The sequence below is a fragment of the Mauremys reevesii genome, linkage group 16 (genome assembly GCF_016161935.1).
Source record: "Mauremys reevesii isolate NIE-2019 linkage group 16, ASM1616193v1, whole genome shotgun sequence".
NCBI lineage: Eukaryota > Metazoa > Chordata > Testudines > Geoemydidae > Mauremys > Mauremys reevesii.
Window position 1 is genome coordinate 31,892,964 of NC_052638.1, and position 17,295 is coordinate 31,910,258.

General features: G+C 41.9%; 1 protein-coding gene across 5 annotated transcripts; it reads left to right on the top strand.

Moving 5' to 3' along the window:
* The first annotated feature begins 378 nt into the window (after positions 1–378).
* On the top strand, positions 379–15,252 carry CLEC3A (C-type lectin domain family 3 member A). 5 transcript variants are annotated; one of them, XM_039503364.1, is made up of 7 exons: positions 379–801; positions 2,114–2,268; positions 8,852–8,943; positions 10,116–10,192; positions 12,024–12,062; positions 12,328–12,411; positions 13,804–15,252. In XM_039503364.1, the coding sequence occupies exons 3-7, from the start codon at positions 8,909–8,911 to the stop codon at positions 14,193–14,195; spliced, it is 627 nt and encodes a 208-aa protein (XP_039359298.1). In that variant the 5' UTR covers positions 379–801; positions 2,114–2,268; positions 8,852–8,908; the 3' UTR covers positions 14,196–15,252. The 5 variants fall into 5 exon arrangements, 4 of the variants coding, with proteins under 4 accessions (XP_039359298.1, XP_039359301.1, XP_039359299.1 ...); XM_039503367.1 differs by lacking the exon at positions 12,024–12,062; XM_039503365.1 differs by lacking the exon at positions 2,114–2,268.
* Positions 15,253–17,295: the final 2,043 nt, after the last annotated feature.

Consider the following 17,295-nt stretch of genomic DNA (forward strand, 5'->3'; position numbering starts at 1 on the left):
ACACACCCTCATTTGCCACTATACAAATCCAAACAACAGCTATAAAAAAAATGGAACAAATTAAAGGCTAGATTCTCCTTTATACTGAGCCCCTTTACACCATTCTATCCATGTGAAGGGACCGTGAAGTGGGAGTAGATTACATTTACATCCATTCTAAGTCCCTGTTCCCCCTGACAGAGTGGTGTACAGGGGCCTTAGGGTAAATGGGAATGTGATTCCTGATGTTTCACTGATGTATTTGTCAGCATTCTAGAATTTTGCGGACACAATTGCCAGAGTTCTAGAATAATGAATGTATTGCTAAGGGTCTGACTCAATGCCCAGTGATGTCCCCCCCCCCCCCGCCCCATTGGCATTATAATGGGGGACTGGCCTTTTAAGGTCAGAGGAGGTAGCATGAGACGGCAGCTACCCCATTCCATGTGTCCAGGAAAGTGAATGAAGCAGTCTCTGGGGGAGAGGAAGTTGGTTCTAGGGACCAATTAATGACTGTGAGGGGAAAGCTAGAGGAAAACCCAGACCACTGTTCCTTTAAGAGCCCCAGGACCCTAATCCTTATACAGTGGGTGGGACAAGACTCACCTATCGCCGAGGCAACACAAACAGGTGTTTGGGATTATTAGACCCACCTGGGAAAGATTAAGTATCCGTCAGGTGGCTGGGCAGGTAATTTAAAAGAAGACTCCAAGCTCAGTCAAGCCGTGGCTTGAGGAAGCTGTGGTTGGGAGCCTAGGAAGAGCAAGTATGCAGCTAGCCCCCAGCCCTGGGAGGACGACTGTAAAACCCTGATCTAAAGGGGTGAGTTTGAAGGGTGGGACAGCCAGGACTAAAACTGCACATTCCAAAAGGAGCTCTGTGGAAACCCTGCACCTAGCAAAGGGTGAAAGAGGGATGGATTATATTGAACAAATTAGATCCCAAGAGAGGGGGGAATACCTCATTTCTGTGAGGGGCTTATTTCTGAGAACCTCTGAGGGAATCTGTGGCAGAGTGCCTGCAGAGTGCCCTGGAATGGCATCTCCCTACAATCATCACTGGGTGTTGGATCAGGCCTCTAGGCTCTTCCTTCCATTGACTTCCAGGGAAATGAGGAGCCTAAATACCTTTGTGGATCTGGGCCTTAGAGATGCTAGATGCCAAACGCCGCACAGCTAGATGTCACCCATGTTATAAATAGGGCTAGATTAAGGCAGTCCAGGGCCTAGGTATACCAAACCTAGGCCCATTGGGTCTCCATCCCTGAGGCCCTTCCCCCACACTATTGTCTGGCCCCATAGTGGGATTGGGTGGGGGCATTCCCCCTCAGAGGGGAAGGGGCAGTAGCATAGGGCCCCTATTGCTTCAGCATCAAGGCCCCTCCTCTGGTCAGAACCAGCAGGGGCAGGCAGCAGGAGTCCCCACCTGCCCATGGAGATGCTGCACCAGGAGGTCATTGTAGTATCTCAGTACCTTCCAGTAGTGCATAAAGTGACATGTGGTTTCATTCCTCATCCTCAAGGGAAGGTCTTGTTTTGGTGGTTTCTTTTTGTCTTGGAGTTAACACCCCATTGAGATGCAGGAGGCAACTCACACCTCTCAGAACTCTTGTTCCAGGCTATCTGCACACTCGGGCAGGTGTCACTGCAGAGGTTTCATTCCAGTCATGATGTCAGACTATGTGAAATGAAAGCTGAGATTCTGACATCATCACAAAACTTGGGACCTGTACACCAACATATAGTGGCTATGCTTTAAACTGGTGCTGGTTATAGCAGGGATTGGCAACCTTTGGCACACAGCACGCACCGCTTCACACAACCCCCATTGGCCTGGAGCGGCGAACCGCGGCCAGTGGGAGCTGTGATTTGCCGAACCTGCGGATGCGGCAGGTAAACAAACTGGCCCAGCCCGCCAGGGGGCTTACCCTGGAGGGCCACGTGCCAAAGGTTGCTGATCCCTGGGTTATAGGAACACTGGAAGCTGATGTCAGATATTCATCCAGTGATAGCCCTGAGCTGAAAGTTTGTGGTCTGTCTTGCCTGCCACAGGCAGGGCATTCAATGCCCAATGAGCGAGAGGGATAGGGGGTGATGTTTGTTTGTTCTCACTAACAATAACTCTTGCTGGCCAGGTAAGAACAGTAGGGTTGCTGGGACCCTGAAAGGAACTCTAACAAACCCACAGCTGCGGAGGAGTCTCAGACCTCATCTCTACCCTACATATCCCTGTGATCACATAGGCTTTATGAGTGTGTAACAGGCCTGAAGAAGTTTGTGGTGCTAAGAGGTATGGATGATGTATCCTCTGTAGGATGCAGCTGCTAAAGGGAGAAATGACCACATACTTAAGAAGACCTGCTCTTAAAGCTTAAATAAAAGTCCAGAGTGACCAAATCCCATGTGGGAAAGCAGTCCAAACAAGCCAGCACATTTATCTCACTCTGGCTGGACTCTGGCAAGAGGCAAGCTGCACTGTTAAGTTAGCTGCTCATGAAGGGGAGTTCACAAGGATAATATCCCACCAGATTTCATGAACGTGTGCATATGTGACTAGCTGTCCTCTGTCTCGCTTACTGAAGCTAAACATTCATTCCCACCACTTTGCCTGGAAGTTGCCTATCTGTGGAGGAATAGCAGCAGTGCCAGGCCAGGACAATTTTGAGATAGAAAAAATGAAAACTTCATGAGTCTGAAATTCTCAGATCATTTCCTGGAAGGGAAAGAAAGCACCACACATTACAGGGGAGAAATTAACACAATGGGTCATCCTTGCTTATTTAAAATAAAAATTTAAAAAAATCCTAACCTAGGTCTAAACAAACTGAGGTGCCGCCAGTAATTCCCAAGCAGGCCTGGAATCTTTGCCAAGCCAGAAGGGGCAGCATTTTAAAAGACTCCATTCAGCTTCTTCACTGCACCTGGAATGCAAAGAAACAGAGGCTTTACTTTTAATCCTAACTCTCCTTCTCCTTAAAGAAGAAAAATGGAACTTTGTTTTGATCTTTAACAAACCAAGAGGGTATAATTCAGCCTTCCCCAAAAATGCAGGATTTAAAAAAATGTAAAAACTGAGGGTTTGGGACAGAAAACCCAAACCACATCCTGTGCATGAGGTCTCCAGTCTGCAGGAGTTTGTTTGGGTATTCAGCTCCATTTGAATACTTCACATATTAATCAGAAGAGAAATGTTTTGATGGAAAATTACTTCTGGTGTTTTTCCTCTCCAACTACATAGCACAAGAGTTCAGGGACAGTCTGCAGAATGGTCACTTAATTGTGCAGTCCGGGCCCCAATGAGAAATGAGTTGTGTGACAACCACTAAAATGTTTACTGCAACCAAGAAAAAATATTTAGTGCATTAAAACTGGCTGAAGTAGAAAATGGAAGCCATTGATTGAAGATTTCAGCAAGTTCTGTGGAAATAACAATGCATTTTATATGGTACAAATACTCATTTTATTTGTGAGTGAATTCTCTTCTGGAACACGATGTAATAAAATATGTCCTTTTTGACGTTACACTGCAGGGTTTAGCCTAACAAAAACAGTGTTTGGAAACTGTTGGAATTATCATTTATGCAGGGTATTACCACAATACTAATTTAACCATAAAAATTCCTTAAAGTCCAAAGGCCAAATGGTATTTTATACAATTGTTCTAAACATGCCTTTAAAAAGCCTAAATATAAAGCAATTTACTACGTCCAAACAGTGACACAACATTTACAAGCATTTGATCAAGATACAAGTGGGCTAAACCAAGGGGTGCTTAGACTCAGATTGGTGACTCCAGAGTGCTCAGGCAGATATTAGCAGTGAACCCTTTAAGAGTTAACTTTTTTATACCCTGCAACAAACAAGTGATGTCATCCCCAAATACTGACTTCAGCTTAAAACCAATTGGAGACAGTTCACCCTTATGACCAGTCTTAATCCAGATAAAATTTACAACCTCCTTTCTTCTCAAGGCCTTTCCTCCCCTCCTCCTTACACCAGTTTTTCCATTGCACCGAGTTCACATAGGCTGCAACAGTGGTGCGTGGGTTGGAAGGACCATGCTGGTTTATTTGAAGACAGATACTCTTTGTCTTATTTAAAACCATTTGCAGCCACCTCTATTGGTCACATGACTTCTCTTCACAAACTTCTCCTTATCCCATTAGTTATTCTTTGAACCAGATGTCCTCTCGACTTCACTCCTTCCAGCCTTGTATCTAATTATTTTCAAGGCCTTCCTCCTGCTTACTACTCAGGGCCTTTCTTTACAACCCATTTTCTTAACCAAACTTAAACTAACCGTAATTCTTTAATTTCATATTTGTCCTGTAGCATGTGACCATGGTAGTGCATTGCGATTGACATTCACATTTGGCTTTCAAAAATTAGGTTTATTTAGCAAAATCCAGTACAATAGCTAAGCAGAACCTGTGGTATGATGGGGAAAATCCTTCAATATGCTGAGTATACTCAACCCTGACTGCAAACTTCAAGGGGTATTGAAAGGCATCAGCACTCTGAAGATTTAGGCCCTTCATTTGGCTGAAGGGTACCATAATAAATTTGAGATATGGGAAAAATTTAAAATACAGTGAGGCAGAGAAAACATGAATGACAAACAAGACCCATCAGGCACCTGGTAAAAATCAGATGATAGCCAGCAAACTGATGCTTTCCTAAGGAAGAACAGGGTATCCATTGGCGGCTTCTAATTTGAAAAAGACTTGTCACTTCAACCTTGGTGATGAGCGCTGGTGAAATACTCTCACATTGGGCCACCCATTCTCTGAAACCAGAAGAACAGCCAACATTTCTTGATCCTCCTCCTCATGACACACTAATCAAAATCAAACTCACAGCTAGTCTTGATGGGCAGCAGGTTCTCCCACCTGCCAGCAATTTGGCCCCGAGGGAATCAGATGCCCAGCAGGTGGGATGTAATAGGTGTCTGAGGTGAAGGTGCTACTACCAGCTGTGCTTCAGCATGCTCCCAAGCTGACCAGTTCATAGAGCAGCAATGAGACAAGTCTCTGAAATACAAGTTATCCCAGGAGAGGAGCTCAGGGTTGATGGTAAAATGTACATTTTACCTAGTCAAATTTTATGCTTAACCATGCACTTGCATTTCAAAGGTGAAAGCAACTTGGAAATATTTGTGCTATGGAGAAGATGTTTTATGCAAAAATCCTAGTTGCCACTATCCTCATGGAAATGGTCATTCTCTCTCCTTCAGCGATTTTCATCCTGGCAGTGCTACAAAGCCACTTCATCAGCAAAGAGTGATAGCGATTCACAAAGGCACACAGCAAATGGTCTGACATTCCAGTTACGTGTTTGAACTGTTGCAACAATGCATCCCTGTCAACACAACATGACGTGAGAGGCTACAATGTAATGCAATTGCCTGACATTGTTTCATATTTATTGGGTGACTCTCTGCAACTCCATTTGACTAACATTGCCTTCCCGCTCCACCACCCCCGTTATACTGACATTCCAATGGTTCTCAAACCATGGGTTGCAACCCCAAAGCGGGTCGTGAGTTTCTTTTAATGTGGTCACCAGGGCTAGTGTTGGACTCCCTGCTGCCAGAGGCAGAAGCTGAAGCCCAAGCCCCGCCGCTCAGGACTGAAGCCATGCATGAGCAACTTAGCTTCACTCGGTTGCCTGTGGAATGGGGCCACGGAAAATTGCCCTGCTTACCACCCCCTAACGCCGTCCCTGATTCTAGACTCTAGAATCTAGAGTAATACAGGACACTGAGGTCATGTAGTAATTTTTGTTGTCGGAAGTGGGTTGCAGTGCAATGAAGTTTGAGAACCCCTGCTATATTCTGACTATTCAAGAGAATTGAAGGAATAAGGATACAATACTCTAGGCCACCTAGATAGGACAGTGATAGTTGCCTTAGAAAAGGCCCAAATATGGGACCTTATGTATGACACAAAATATTCATGAAAGAAACTTAAAATACTCTTAGATTCTTTCATTTTAAATTGGTGCCCATAACTCTTCACCTAGCCAGTGTCTGTGTTCAGGGTCTTTCTAATCTTCAGTGTATGAGCAGACAAATTCTTGTTATGCATCCTACTTTGTGTAGTAAAAATCCTGCTCCCCCTCTATCTCTAACACATAGTACAGTCTTCTTTTTAACTAGAAAATTTCCTTGGAAAGAATGGGTTAACATGACAGGAAAGAAGATTATCCATCTCACTCTCCCTGCGCAAACCCAGAATATGGCTAATCACATTTACAAAACCTCACACACTAGGAGGTTGAGCCATCCTTTTTCCAAACGTACAACTTCATTTAGTCAGTATCCATGTGCTGCTTCCTAGTTCTGGGATAGCAGCCATAATCTCTCCTTATGCTTGCTTGGTCTGAGCTCAGATCTTTCAAAAAGGCACTTACAAGGCTTTTGGGGACTGAAGAAATTGAAACATACAGTAGTTTTCCAGGCATGACTTATTCAGTGACTTGAAGAGTTTGCAGACCTGTTACATTTAACTGAAACAAGTACTGTGTATGTTATCCAGTGTACTCCATGCTTTCTACATTGGATAGTCATGAAATGACATTTGGAGAGAGAACTATGATAGGGAAAGAGACCTCACTCTCAGCTTTATATTATCTACTTTTATCTACCATGTTAGTTTCTCAGGTTGTGCCACTTGAAATTCCACAGGTTGGCAATGGCTCAGTGTAATTCTTGACAGATTTCAGATTCTCTCTACAACAGACAATTGGCCACAAACTCAAGAGCTTTTCTATCTAAGCCTATATCGGTCCTGATTGTCAGAGTATGAAACTCTGGAAAACAACTTACTGTAACTCCAGAAATAGCTATTGCAACAACATGTCAGTTTCACATTTTGTCCAAGCATCACATGACACACATAGTAATCTATTAGCTCCAAGACCTGGAGGAGGTGGTAAACCTCAGGTATCAGGGGATAGCCATGTTAGTCTGCATCCACAAAAACAACAAGGAGTCTGGTGGCACCTTAAAGACTAACAGTAAAACATAGTTGGCCAAAAAGCAATATTTGAACAGCTTTCCTTTGAACAGATCAATGCATTCACCGTCTTAAAAGGTCTATTCACCAGCTGTGTTTTATTTGCCGCTCTACCAACTCAGAAGATAAGTGAATGACATGACCATCCTTTACAGTAACTTCTTATTCCATGCAACAGGAAATTATTTGTGCATCCACACCTATTTCAGGAGCTGAGCCCAGCATCCAAGTCTAGCTCCACATAGATCTCTTAGTATTCGATGTGTAACTGCATGTTGTTTCCACAAACCTGTTATATACACAGTGGAGGCTAAGAATGGGTTATTCAAAGTCAGTTTGCAGCAGCAGATAAAGATCTGACTGCCAATGGGGCATACTTTCTACCCTGAGCAGCCTCCATGGACCAACCTGCAGGGTCCTATAAACAAAGCTATCTCATTTTCTGAATGACCCTGTTATTGGAAAGCAAGTACGGACAAACTGAGAAAACTGCTTCTAAAAACCCACCTGGGTCACTGAACGATATTGTGGATTATGGCTTTTGCAAGTTGGAGGTGATCATAAGACCTTGTCTAAACACACAAGCTGAACTGATTTAACTATACCAGTATAGTTAAAGCAATACACACACACACACACCATGGATGCAGTTACACCAACATAAAGGTGCTTGTACCCATCTAGTGTAGTCCTCTAGGGGAAGGAAAATAAACTATATTGGCATAAGGCACCTTTACACTGATATAACTCCATCCAGACTACGGGTATATTCTCTCCAATTTGTCCACAGCTTTCTTAAAGTAGGGTGCCCAAAATTGGACACAATATTCCAGCTGAGGCCTCACCAGTGCCAAATAGAGCAGAACCTTTATCTCAGTTTCTTACATGGGACACTCCTGTTAATACACTCTAGAATGATATTAGCCTTTTCCACATCTGCATGACATTGTTGACTCACATTCAATTTGTGTTCCAGTATAACTCCCAGAGCCTTTTCTGCAATACTACTGCCTAGCAAGTTATTCCTCATTTTGCAGCTGTGCATTTGATTTATTTTTTCTTTCCCAAGTATGGTACTTTGCACTTGTCTCTATTGAATTTCCTCTTGTTGATTTCAGACCAATTTTCCAATTTATCAAGGTAATTTTAAATTCTGGTCCTATCCTCAAAGTGCCTGCACCCTTCCCAGTGTGGCAAATTTTGTGTGCACTCTCCACTTCATTATCCAAGTCACTGATGAAATTATTGAAATGTATGATTCCCTTTGTACCTGATCCACAGAGGATATGAGTCTGTTACAGTTCTCAGCCTGGTTGCTTGGCTTTTTTAGCTCATGCTGTAGACACTCATGCTTTCAGCTATAATAGTTGACAGTTCAGTCTCTGGTGTGACAGCTTAAATGGCAGCCATCACACTTACCTACTATGTTTTCAAGGCAGACTATATGTTTGCATACATGTCTTGTACTTGGTCAGCAGTATGTCAGAATGCTCACTACTACAGGACCCTGTTGTGCAGTGATATTTAAGAACACCACCAAGGAGTTAACGTTACTGTGACAGAGACTTCATTATGCTGATCTAACATAACTGCAAAGTGCCTAGCTCCTCTGGCGAGAGGGCTAAAGAGACCTACTCATACTTTATATTAAGGGTACATTTATAAATAGTTTTTAAAGGGTTAATTAATTATTAATAGATAGTTTAATGATTAATCAAGTGTTATGGATTGTTAGAGTCAAACAGGTTGTTTATAGCAATCATTAACACCTTCTCCTGATAACCAGGGCTTGGAAACAGATCCATGCACTATACAGGCACATCTCTGAAACTATTATCTCGTTCTCCTGAATCTCAGCTTTTTTACCACTCTCCCGCACCCCCAGCTGTTCTGGTTGTGAAGAAAACCTCTCAAATGGAAATGGAATGTAGCTGTGCAAAGATGTCAAGGTGAGTCTGAAACAGCTCCAACAGGTGTGAATGGCCCCATTCATCTTCCTGAGGTGTGAACCCAGACACCCAATGATGATTGCCTGAACATCAACACAGTTAGCTATTCCATTCCTCATGTAAAAGAGGAGAAGCCGGGTCACAGATCTGCACAATTCCTTGGGGGCAACATCTCATTTTTGTGCCACAAATGGGCAGGAGGTGCCACCGCTTATTTTTTTTTCCTTCTAATCAAGAAGGATCCAAGCCCATGGAGGACAGCAGATTCCGTGGGCATAGTCAAGACCACCCAGGGAAGCCTGATTTAAAGAGCGCCGTGGACCTCAATTAACTGAGAGACCTTTGATTTTGATGACTCAAGTGAGAAGCGCTTATTGTGGGGGAGGAGGCTGGAAGAGTACCAAGACTCCCCCCCCCCCCAATCCAACCCGAGTCTATAACACATACTACTCATGTCAGTAAACTTGTAACATCTATTAGTCACTTATTAACCCGTTGTATGCTATTGATAAATATTGATTGTACCCTTCATAGAAAGTGACCAAAACTCCTTGGAGAGCTACAGAGCTCAGTCCTGCTGCTAAAGAGCTCAGTAGCAAAACTCCCATTGACCTCAATGGAAGGAGGATCATGTCCATTGTCTATCTTTAATTGGCTTAGGCCAGACCTATTTTCAAGAAGCTGGATGGGGATGTTGCTAAATGTTTCTATGACATTCACGTAAGTAGTCTGACTGTATCTCCTTGAAAGTGACAATGCACAGATGTATGTTTCTTGAACGCCCATTTGCTTTTCCATGACATTCATCCTCAAAGTTTTAAAAATTACTCCTGAAAAATGGAGTTCACTGACAGCAAAACAAATAAATTGTTCAGTTCTGGTATACGCTCGTAAAATGGATCTGTTCCAGCTGAAACCAGTTGAAGAGGAGGAATGAGAACAAGGGGGTACCTTATGCTGAAGCCAGTTGAAGCATCAAACACATTTCGTAAGCTAGGAGTACAGCCAACTCTATCACTACAGTTTTATAAAGCTGACCTCAGGCAGTTCATATTGAGCTGTGGCTGTGTGATTTGCTCTCTTAGCTGCTATAGAGACTCTCTGGAAGGTTCTTATTAGCTTTTGAAAAGAGACATGGCACAAACTGGACTTCTAATTTTTCTCCTCATTAGCATACTACTGCTGGATCAAGCTACTGGCCAGGCTTCCAAGTTCAAAGCCAGAAAGCACAGTAAACGTCGAGTGAAAGGTAATCAGTTTAATTTGGGGGGGTATATGCCATGGGCATTTACAATACTCTTAAATATTATTTGAACCAGTGGTTAATATTATTTTTAAATGTGTTATCAAAGGGTATTTGTGCCTATATTTACTCTGTCTAGAGAGAAGATTTTGTATACGTTATTTGGGTGTAGTGTAATGTGCCAAACTGTATTACATAAATATAGGGTAGAGAGCCAAATACCGTCCTCTCAGCTCCATTGACTTTATTTGGGATTCTGAGTTGTAAATGAGATCTCAGTTTGGCCCATGATCTTCAGTCATGTATTATGTAATGGATATCACCAAGAATGGAATATCGTGTGCATCTGATCAAAACAAGCTGAAGAAACTAACAGACTCCCAAGGATTTTTGTTGAAATTTATTTTCCATGACCTAGAACATTTTTTGTAACTTTTTAATGGGATATTTGTAGGATATTCTTCTATTCTAATTCTTTAGGAGTGTTGTACAATGATGGACAAAAGAAGCCAGAATGAATTGGTGAGAAAAGTATAGTTTCCCGCTAAACATATGCAGAGCAAAGACAAAAACCTTGAATGTTGGGAAATGTGTGTATTTAATTTAAACTTACTTCCCATTTTTTAGAAAGCATAATGTAGTTTACACAGTTGGTGAATATTTACTTATTAGTCAGTGAAAAGTAAGCAGCTTACACAAGTCCATATCTTACTATGCTCACGCTACTCTGAAAGTCAGGAGACTATATGGCATTTGTTTTCCCTTCTCATGAATCTATCTGTCTAGTTTTGAGGGTTTTCCACCATGCTCATTACCGTGGTATCTGGGAGCCCTGATTCCTATTTTAAGCCATGTGCATTTTTGTGCAGTAGCTAAGTAAATCTGAACATCGGGCCTTTTTTATTTAGGTGACTAACTTTAGACACCCAAAATTGAAAATATCTGCCATAGCATCTTTTGGGATTGTTTGGGGTTCTTTTATCAAGACAAATATATAAGGCAGGTTGTAGCCCAATCACTAAATATAGTTTCAGTCCGAAAATTCCATGAAAATAAACTCTCAACATTTCCAACCTACAGCATTATGTCGATCTAACTTACATATGAATACAGCCACTGTAGTTATTAAATCGCTTGTGTGTGTGCACAGTTGGCTCCTTGTGTCAGCAGGGCGTGTCCGCACCAGGAGTTCTTGTACCAATTGAATTGTCAGTGTAGGACATTGTGGGATGGTTTTTGAAAGTCAGTAAAAGTTGACGGAAGTAACTCAGTGACTACATTGACCCTGCATTGACCTAATTTCATCGACCTTGACCCTACCCCATTTGGGGAAGTGGTGTTACTAAATTGTTGTAGAGAGGCGCTTATGTTGGGGGGAGCCAAATTTAAGTGAAGACACTTCCACAGCAAGGTTGTTGTAATGCAGCTTACATTAACCTAACCATTTAGCATAGACCAGGCCTCAAATGTACAGCCAAAACCAAATCTCGTCAGCAGCCCTAGTACAATAATGACTGATCTCTAAGCAATTGTCTGAATTTATAATTCAGTAACACATTAAAAAGTTGGAATACGTGAACTACCATGAGAGTGCATTGGAATTTCATGTGTATTTACCTAAAGAGAGCCCAAAATGCAATTCAGTAGAAACCAATGACAAAATAGCAAGCTGCCATATTAATATTATACTGTACTTAATCTTGGGAAATTAATTTTACTAAACCTATGTATTTTAAAATAGTTAAATATGCAATGTATTTGTTTATGAATATTTGTAGCTTTATTCTCATCCTGCATAAATTTTGTGTTGGTATAATCTCGCTGATTTCAATGGAAGAAGGTGCACTAGTGTCACAGAGAACTGAGTCTGACCCAGGTGAACATTTCCTTTGGCTTATAATGATTATTAGAATTGCATTGCTTCGATGTTGTGATTTTATGGCATGTAAATGATTGCTACTTAATTTTATTGCATTATAGCATTTTGATTGTCTCTGAACATTGTAATTACTATGATTTTTCTCCCAACTAAAGAGTTATGCAAATCTCATACCTGCAGAAGCCCATGATATTTTAACAGGGCTTCTGATTTAAAGATATTCTTGAATGTGTATATTTATTCATTCATTCTTTCTCTTAAGAAAAGGATGGTGATCTAAAGACTCAGATTGACAAGCTGTGGCAAGAAGTAAACTCCCTGAAAGAAATGCAGGCACTTCAGACAGGTAAAACATGTTTTATTAGTCTGTTTTACCAGGAAATAGAATCATAGAATATCAGGGTTGGAAGGGACCTCAGGAGGTCATCTAGTCAACCCCCTGCTAAAAGTAGGACCAATCCCCAACTAAATCAACTAAATGTCACTAAACATTTTATCAGTGAAACCAAACATTTCCTGCCCCCACTATAATGTTCAATGAGGAATCATACTTCTTTGACAAGTGGGATTCCTTAGCAACATGTCACTGAGATGTTGCCAACATCTTCCACTTGAAGAAGCCAGCAATGACCTGGACTTTGGAAGAGCCATGCTGGCATACCTCGTGGTCTATTAGCACATAGGGAAGCATAGCCAAAAATAAATAAGATTTAATAAATGAGACCATTGTGCAAATCAAGCATTAAATGTAATCTGTCTCTTTTAAAAGGCATTTCTAGTTTTAAATCACCTTGGGTCACTTGAAATTAGCATTTGAAGGGAGGAGGATGGTGGAAAAAGTGACTGGAAATGAAGCCCTACAGAGTTTAGGTCCTCTGTACGTTATCTTTCTAGTGACAATATTTATCTATCAATTGCCCAAACAGAGATCTGAATTATGAATTTCCAATCAATATCTGACGACCAGGACATACTGTAACTAGCCCTTTCGCACTTGCTGTCTTGAATTTATTTACTAGGCCCTAGGCGTAGCTAATACATAACACACTTTACTTTGGCACTTAAATGTCACAAGTATGAAAAGACCTTTAGATCCTTGTCTTTGGTGTGAAGCCAGGAATACACCTACTTCCTGGCAACTAAACCAGCTCTGCCAACAATACAAACATCCATTTCTCCTCAGCATATGTTATGAACCCGATGAGGTGAAGCCAAATGTGTAAAGTTGGCAGTAGGGACTATTTACGGGGGAAAAAAATTAAACAAACAGGCGTACACCGTCTTTGTGTGTATGTGTGGTCTCAAACAACAGCATAAATAATCCTGAGGAAATTACATTCCTGGCTGGATCCAGGCTGAGAATGGTGACCCAAGTAGATTAATATAAAAAGCGTAGAGGTGGGATTTTCAATAGCCCCTTCTGAAATTAAGATCACAAGTCACATTGATTTTCAGTGGGACTTGTAGGCCTCACTCCCTTAGGGGCTTTTGAAAATCTCCCACTAAAATGTCAACTCTGTTCTGGAACATCCCTGGCCATTTTGCCAGCCAGGGCAGAAAATGTTCTTGGTGGTCTCCCTACCCCCACAAACCTGCCCACGAGCAGCCAAATGCACAAAATAAAAAACAAAAGCTGAGTGGCGCTGCCCTGCTCACCTGCCCCTAGAACTGGTCCAGACCCTATTCTAATATGTGACTCTGTTTCTTAATCAACATGCTCAACCATATCTATTCACAGTCTGTCTTCGTGGAACAAAGATCCATAGGAAGTGCTACCTGGCATCTGAAGGTGCCAAGCATTTCCATGAAGCCAATGAAGACTGCATAGCCAAGGGAGGGACACTGGCTATCCCCAGAGACAATGATGAAACCAGCTCCCTTCGAGACTATGGCAAGAAAAGTCTGCCAGGGATTGCAGACTTTTGGCTGGGTATCACCGATATGGTAAACGAAGGGAAATTTGTTGATGTCAATGGGATGGCTCTAAACTATTTCAACTGGGATCGCTCCCAACCAAATGGGGGAAAGCATGAAAACTGTGTCTTGTTTTCCCAGTCATCTCAAGGCAAGTGGGGGGATGAAGTCTGCCGTACTGTCAAAAGATATATTTGTGAATTTCTAATCCCATAATTCCATTCCCATTAGCTGAACCAATATTTAGTTATTAATGTGCAGGTTTTGCATGTTAGTAGTTCCTCCTACTTACAGTGGTGAATTGAAAATACTTATTAAAATGCACATCTCCCACAATACACAAACCTTGCCCTAAGGCAGGAATTTTCTTTATTAATTTATTTTCCATTCAACTGCTAAAAAGGTTGTGTTTAGTGAGGTCTCTCACCATGCAACTGTCACATATGCTGTACGTTTTGTTTTGAGATGTATTGCATCATATTTTGCCATATTCTCACAGTCCGATGTTCATGTTATCAACATCATAAAGTCAAAATCCATCTTTCAAACCCACACTACATATCTCTATAGATTAGTGTTTGCTCGAACCCCCTCCAGAACTCCGGTTAATATTTATGAAAGTTCCATACATAGAACATTCACTAGAGAGTGAAGTTTGCCAGCATGAGGCTATGGAAGCATAAGTAGAACTTTAGTGGTGTATAAACCGCTGAAAATGGATGGAATTCATCTGCTGGAGCTCAACAATGTAGCTCTGAGATAAGATTTTGATCTAAAGGAAGAAAAAAATGAATAGAAGCTGATGTTATTCTGAAAGATTATGGAGTTAAAAATGACACATTCCTAGAAAGTGGGGGAAATATTCCCACTAGCGATCGAGACATCATGAAACGCCAGCTGTGGAAATCTTTTGTATGTACTTGTCATTTGGAAAACATTGTCTTTGTGTTTCTGCCCTGACTTGTTTACATGCAAATTCCAGTTAAACACCTGATGTTTGGAAGTGGAGGAATTACACTGTTTATTTTGTGCTATTCTTAATCTTTCAAAAGAACTGTAAATAAGTCCTATACGTATAGAGAAATGGAAATGATAGAAAAAAAGAAGCCAGCCATATACTTTGCTTTGCATCACCCAAGTATGCTTTATCTTAGCGGTATATACAATGCAGTTTGCAAATAACCTCTTGCATCCTAGAACCTGAATTCTGTTACTCGGAGGCCAACTCTTAGTTTTCCTTTTAATTATACAATACATTTTAATTGCTAATAAATCAAACATATAATTCACTAGTGGGTTGTTGAGTTTTTTTTGAGACCATGAAGACATGTACAATCAGCATTTCAAAGATAAAATGTACAAGATTACATGTATTGTGGTTCTGTAAATATTGTGTATACATCCTGTATGAGAGAGAATTCCATCAACACTGAGGCTGAGAGAAATCTGAGTGAAGCTGCTATTCCATAATATCGAGTATTTAAGGCGGGCTTTGCTCAAGATGCATTGAGAAGACAGGGCTCAGACACAGATTAGGTTTAGGATAGGGCTTGGATTCATGTTCAAAGCCAAATCTGGGCTAGGATCAGTGTCTAATGTCACCAAAATCTTGCAAGACTCTGGGCCAGAAAAATAGAAATCATAAGAGTTCAGCTGTTCTTGTGACATTTCTGCTATCTTGGGCTGAGTTTGATGCTGTTGAAGTCACATGAAAGATACAGAAAATAGGCCCTTTCTGATTTCAGCTTCAACCAAGAACCAAAGCTAATGCAGCAGGTCTGGTGTCAGCAGTCATGCAAATGGAATCCATTTCTTACCGGTACGGGGGCGGGGGGGGACACCAGGAGCAGGTGACCTCTTCACATGACACTCCATGTGACTCCTCTTCGCTCCCAGCCCGGGACCCCCATGCTCTTCCCATCCGCTTCCCATGATCCACACCCCTTACCTGGGGAGGCAGGAGCTCTGTCCTCCTCTCATTGTGCCTTTGGAACCACAGCGGGGAAAGAAGCAGAATTTGGGGCCGCAGCTCCTCCGATGGCTGTACCACCCCAGCCCCGCCCTCCCCAGCCCTGTCCTCGGTCAGGGCTGCTGCTGTACAGATAGAAGAGACCCTGCATGGAAGGTCTGGGCGTGGTATAGCTGTGCCGGAGGAGCTGCTGGCATGGGGCCATTCAGCTCCTTCAGTCGTGTTCTGCTGCTCCTCTTTCTGGTACGTCACACCACCTATAAATATCTTGCTGGTATGGTGTACTGGACTGTACCACCCTACCTGCATTGCTGGGTGTCAATGACTCAGAGTGGAGGTTCCACTTCCAGTTGGGCCCATCACTAGTATTTGTAAGTGGAATGTGATACCTTTGGGTAAATGGTTTGCTCACCCACAGATTTCTCTAGCCAGGTCACATAATTTCTCACAAACTAATCACCATAAGAGCTGGTTGGCACCTGGCTGGGAGACCACCAAAGACAGTGCAAGATGCTGCAAGAGGAAATGGTGTAGTCCTTTTTGATAGGTGTCACTCTTCTCACTGATCCAGCATTCCAGTACGGCAGTAAAGGAACTGACATGTTTGTGGGATCATCTTCCAGGTGAGATGCTACACCAAAATCCTGACCCCCTCTAGTCTTTTGCTGTCCATAGCCCTCATCACAAGAATAGTGAGAATAAGTGAGTTCTGTAGGCAGATTTCACTGTAGGTAGTTAGATTCTGGCTAACTAAATTCTCCTGAACTTTCAATCAGATAAGCTTTTCTCCTCGTCTTTAGCTGTTGTGTCGTGTTGCTGTGTACTAGCAAACAGCTGCCCCCTTCCATTCCAGAGATCAATAGTGGGCAATGATACCTGTACATATAGAACCATTTTATACATGAATAGTTATTATTACTGCATCTTAATTGGTGAAATCATTATTTCGCTAGACAAGGAACCTACAATAGACGCTTAACTGTCCACCCTGCTAGCCATCCTCTGAATTAAATTATGGGAGCAAAGCAGGCTATCAGGATCTATCCATCTCTATTAAGCTCAGCAGATGCTATGGTCCCCCTTTGGTTTTGTTTATAAACTGTGATTTAAATAAATGGAGAGCCCTACAGTAGTTTGATATGGCCTCTTGAGTGCTGGTTCATTGGGTTAGTTAATTATATAAATATAGCTGAAACTACATTATGTTCAACATGTAATTTCATCACAGTTTTGGAAACCTATTCACATATGCAGTAACACAAATACCTACCAAATTCCAAGGGGGTTACTCTTTATTTCTACTTAATTTTCATCCATTTACTTTAGGTAATAGCAATATAAACCGGT

What these genes read in the sequence shown, in the direction of transcription:
- CLEC3A (XM_039503364.1), top strand. Translation starts at nt 8,909, where the DNA reads ATGGAAATGGAATGTAGCTGTGCAAAGATGTCAAG. An exon ending in CAGTAAACGTCGAGTGAAAG is followed by an intron (nt 10,193 to 12,023) that starts GTAATCAGTTTA and finishes TTTCAATGGAAG; the next exon opens with AAGGTGCACTAGTGTCACAG. An exon ending in AATGCAGGCACTTCAGACAG is followed by an intron (nt 12,412 to 13,803) that starts GTAAAACATGTT and finishes ATCTATTCACAG; the next exon opens with TCTGTCTTCGTGGAACAAAG.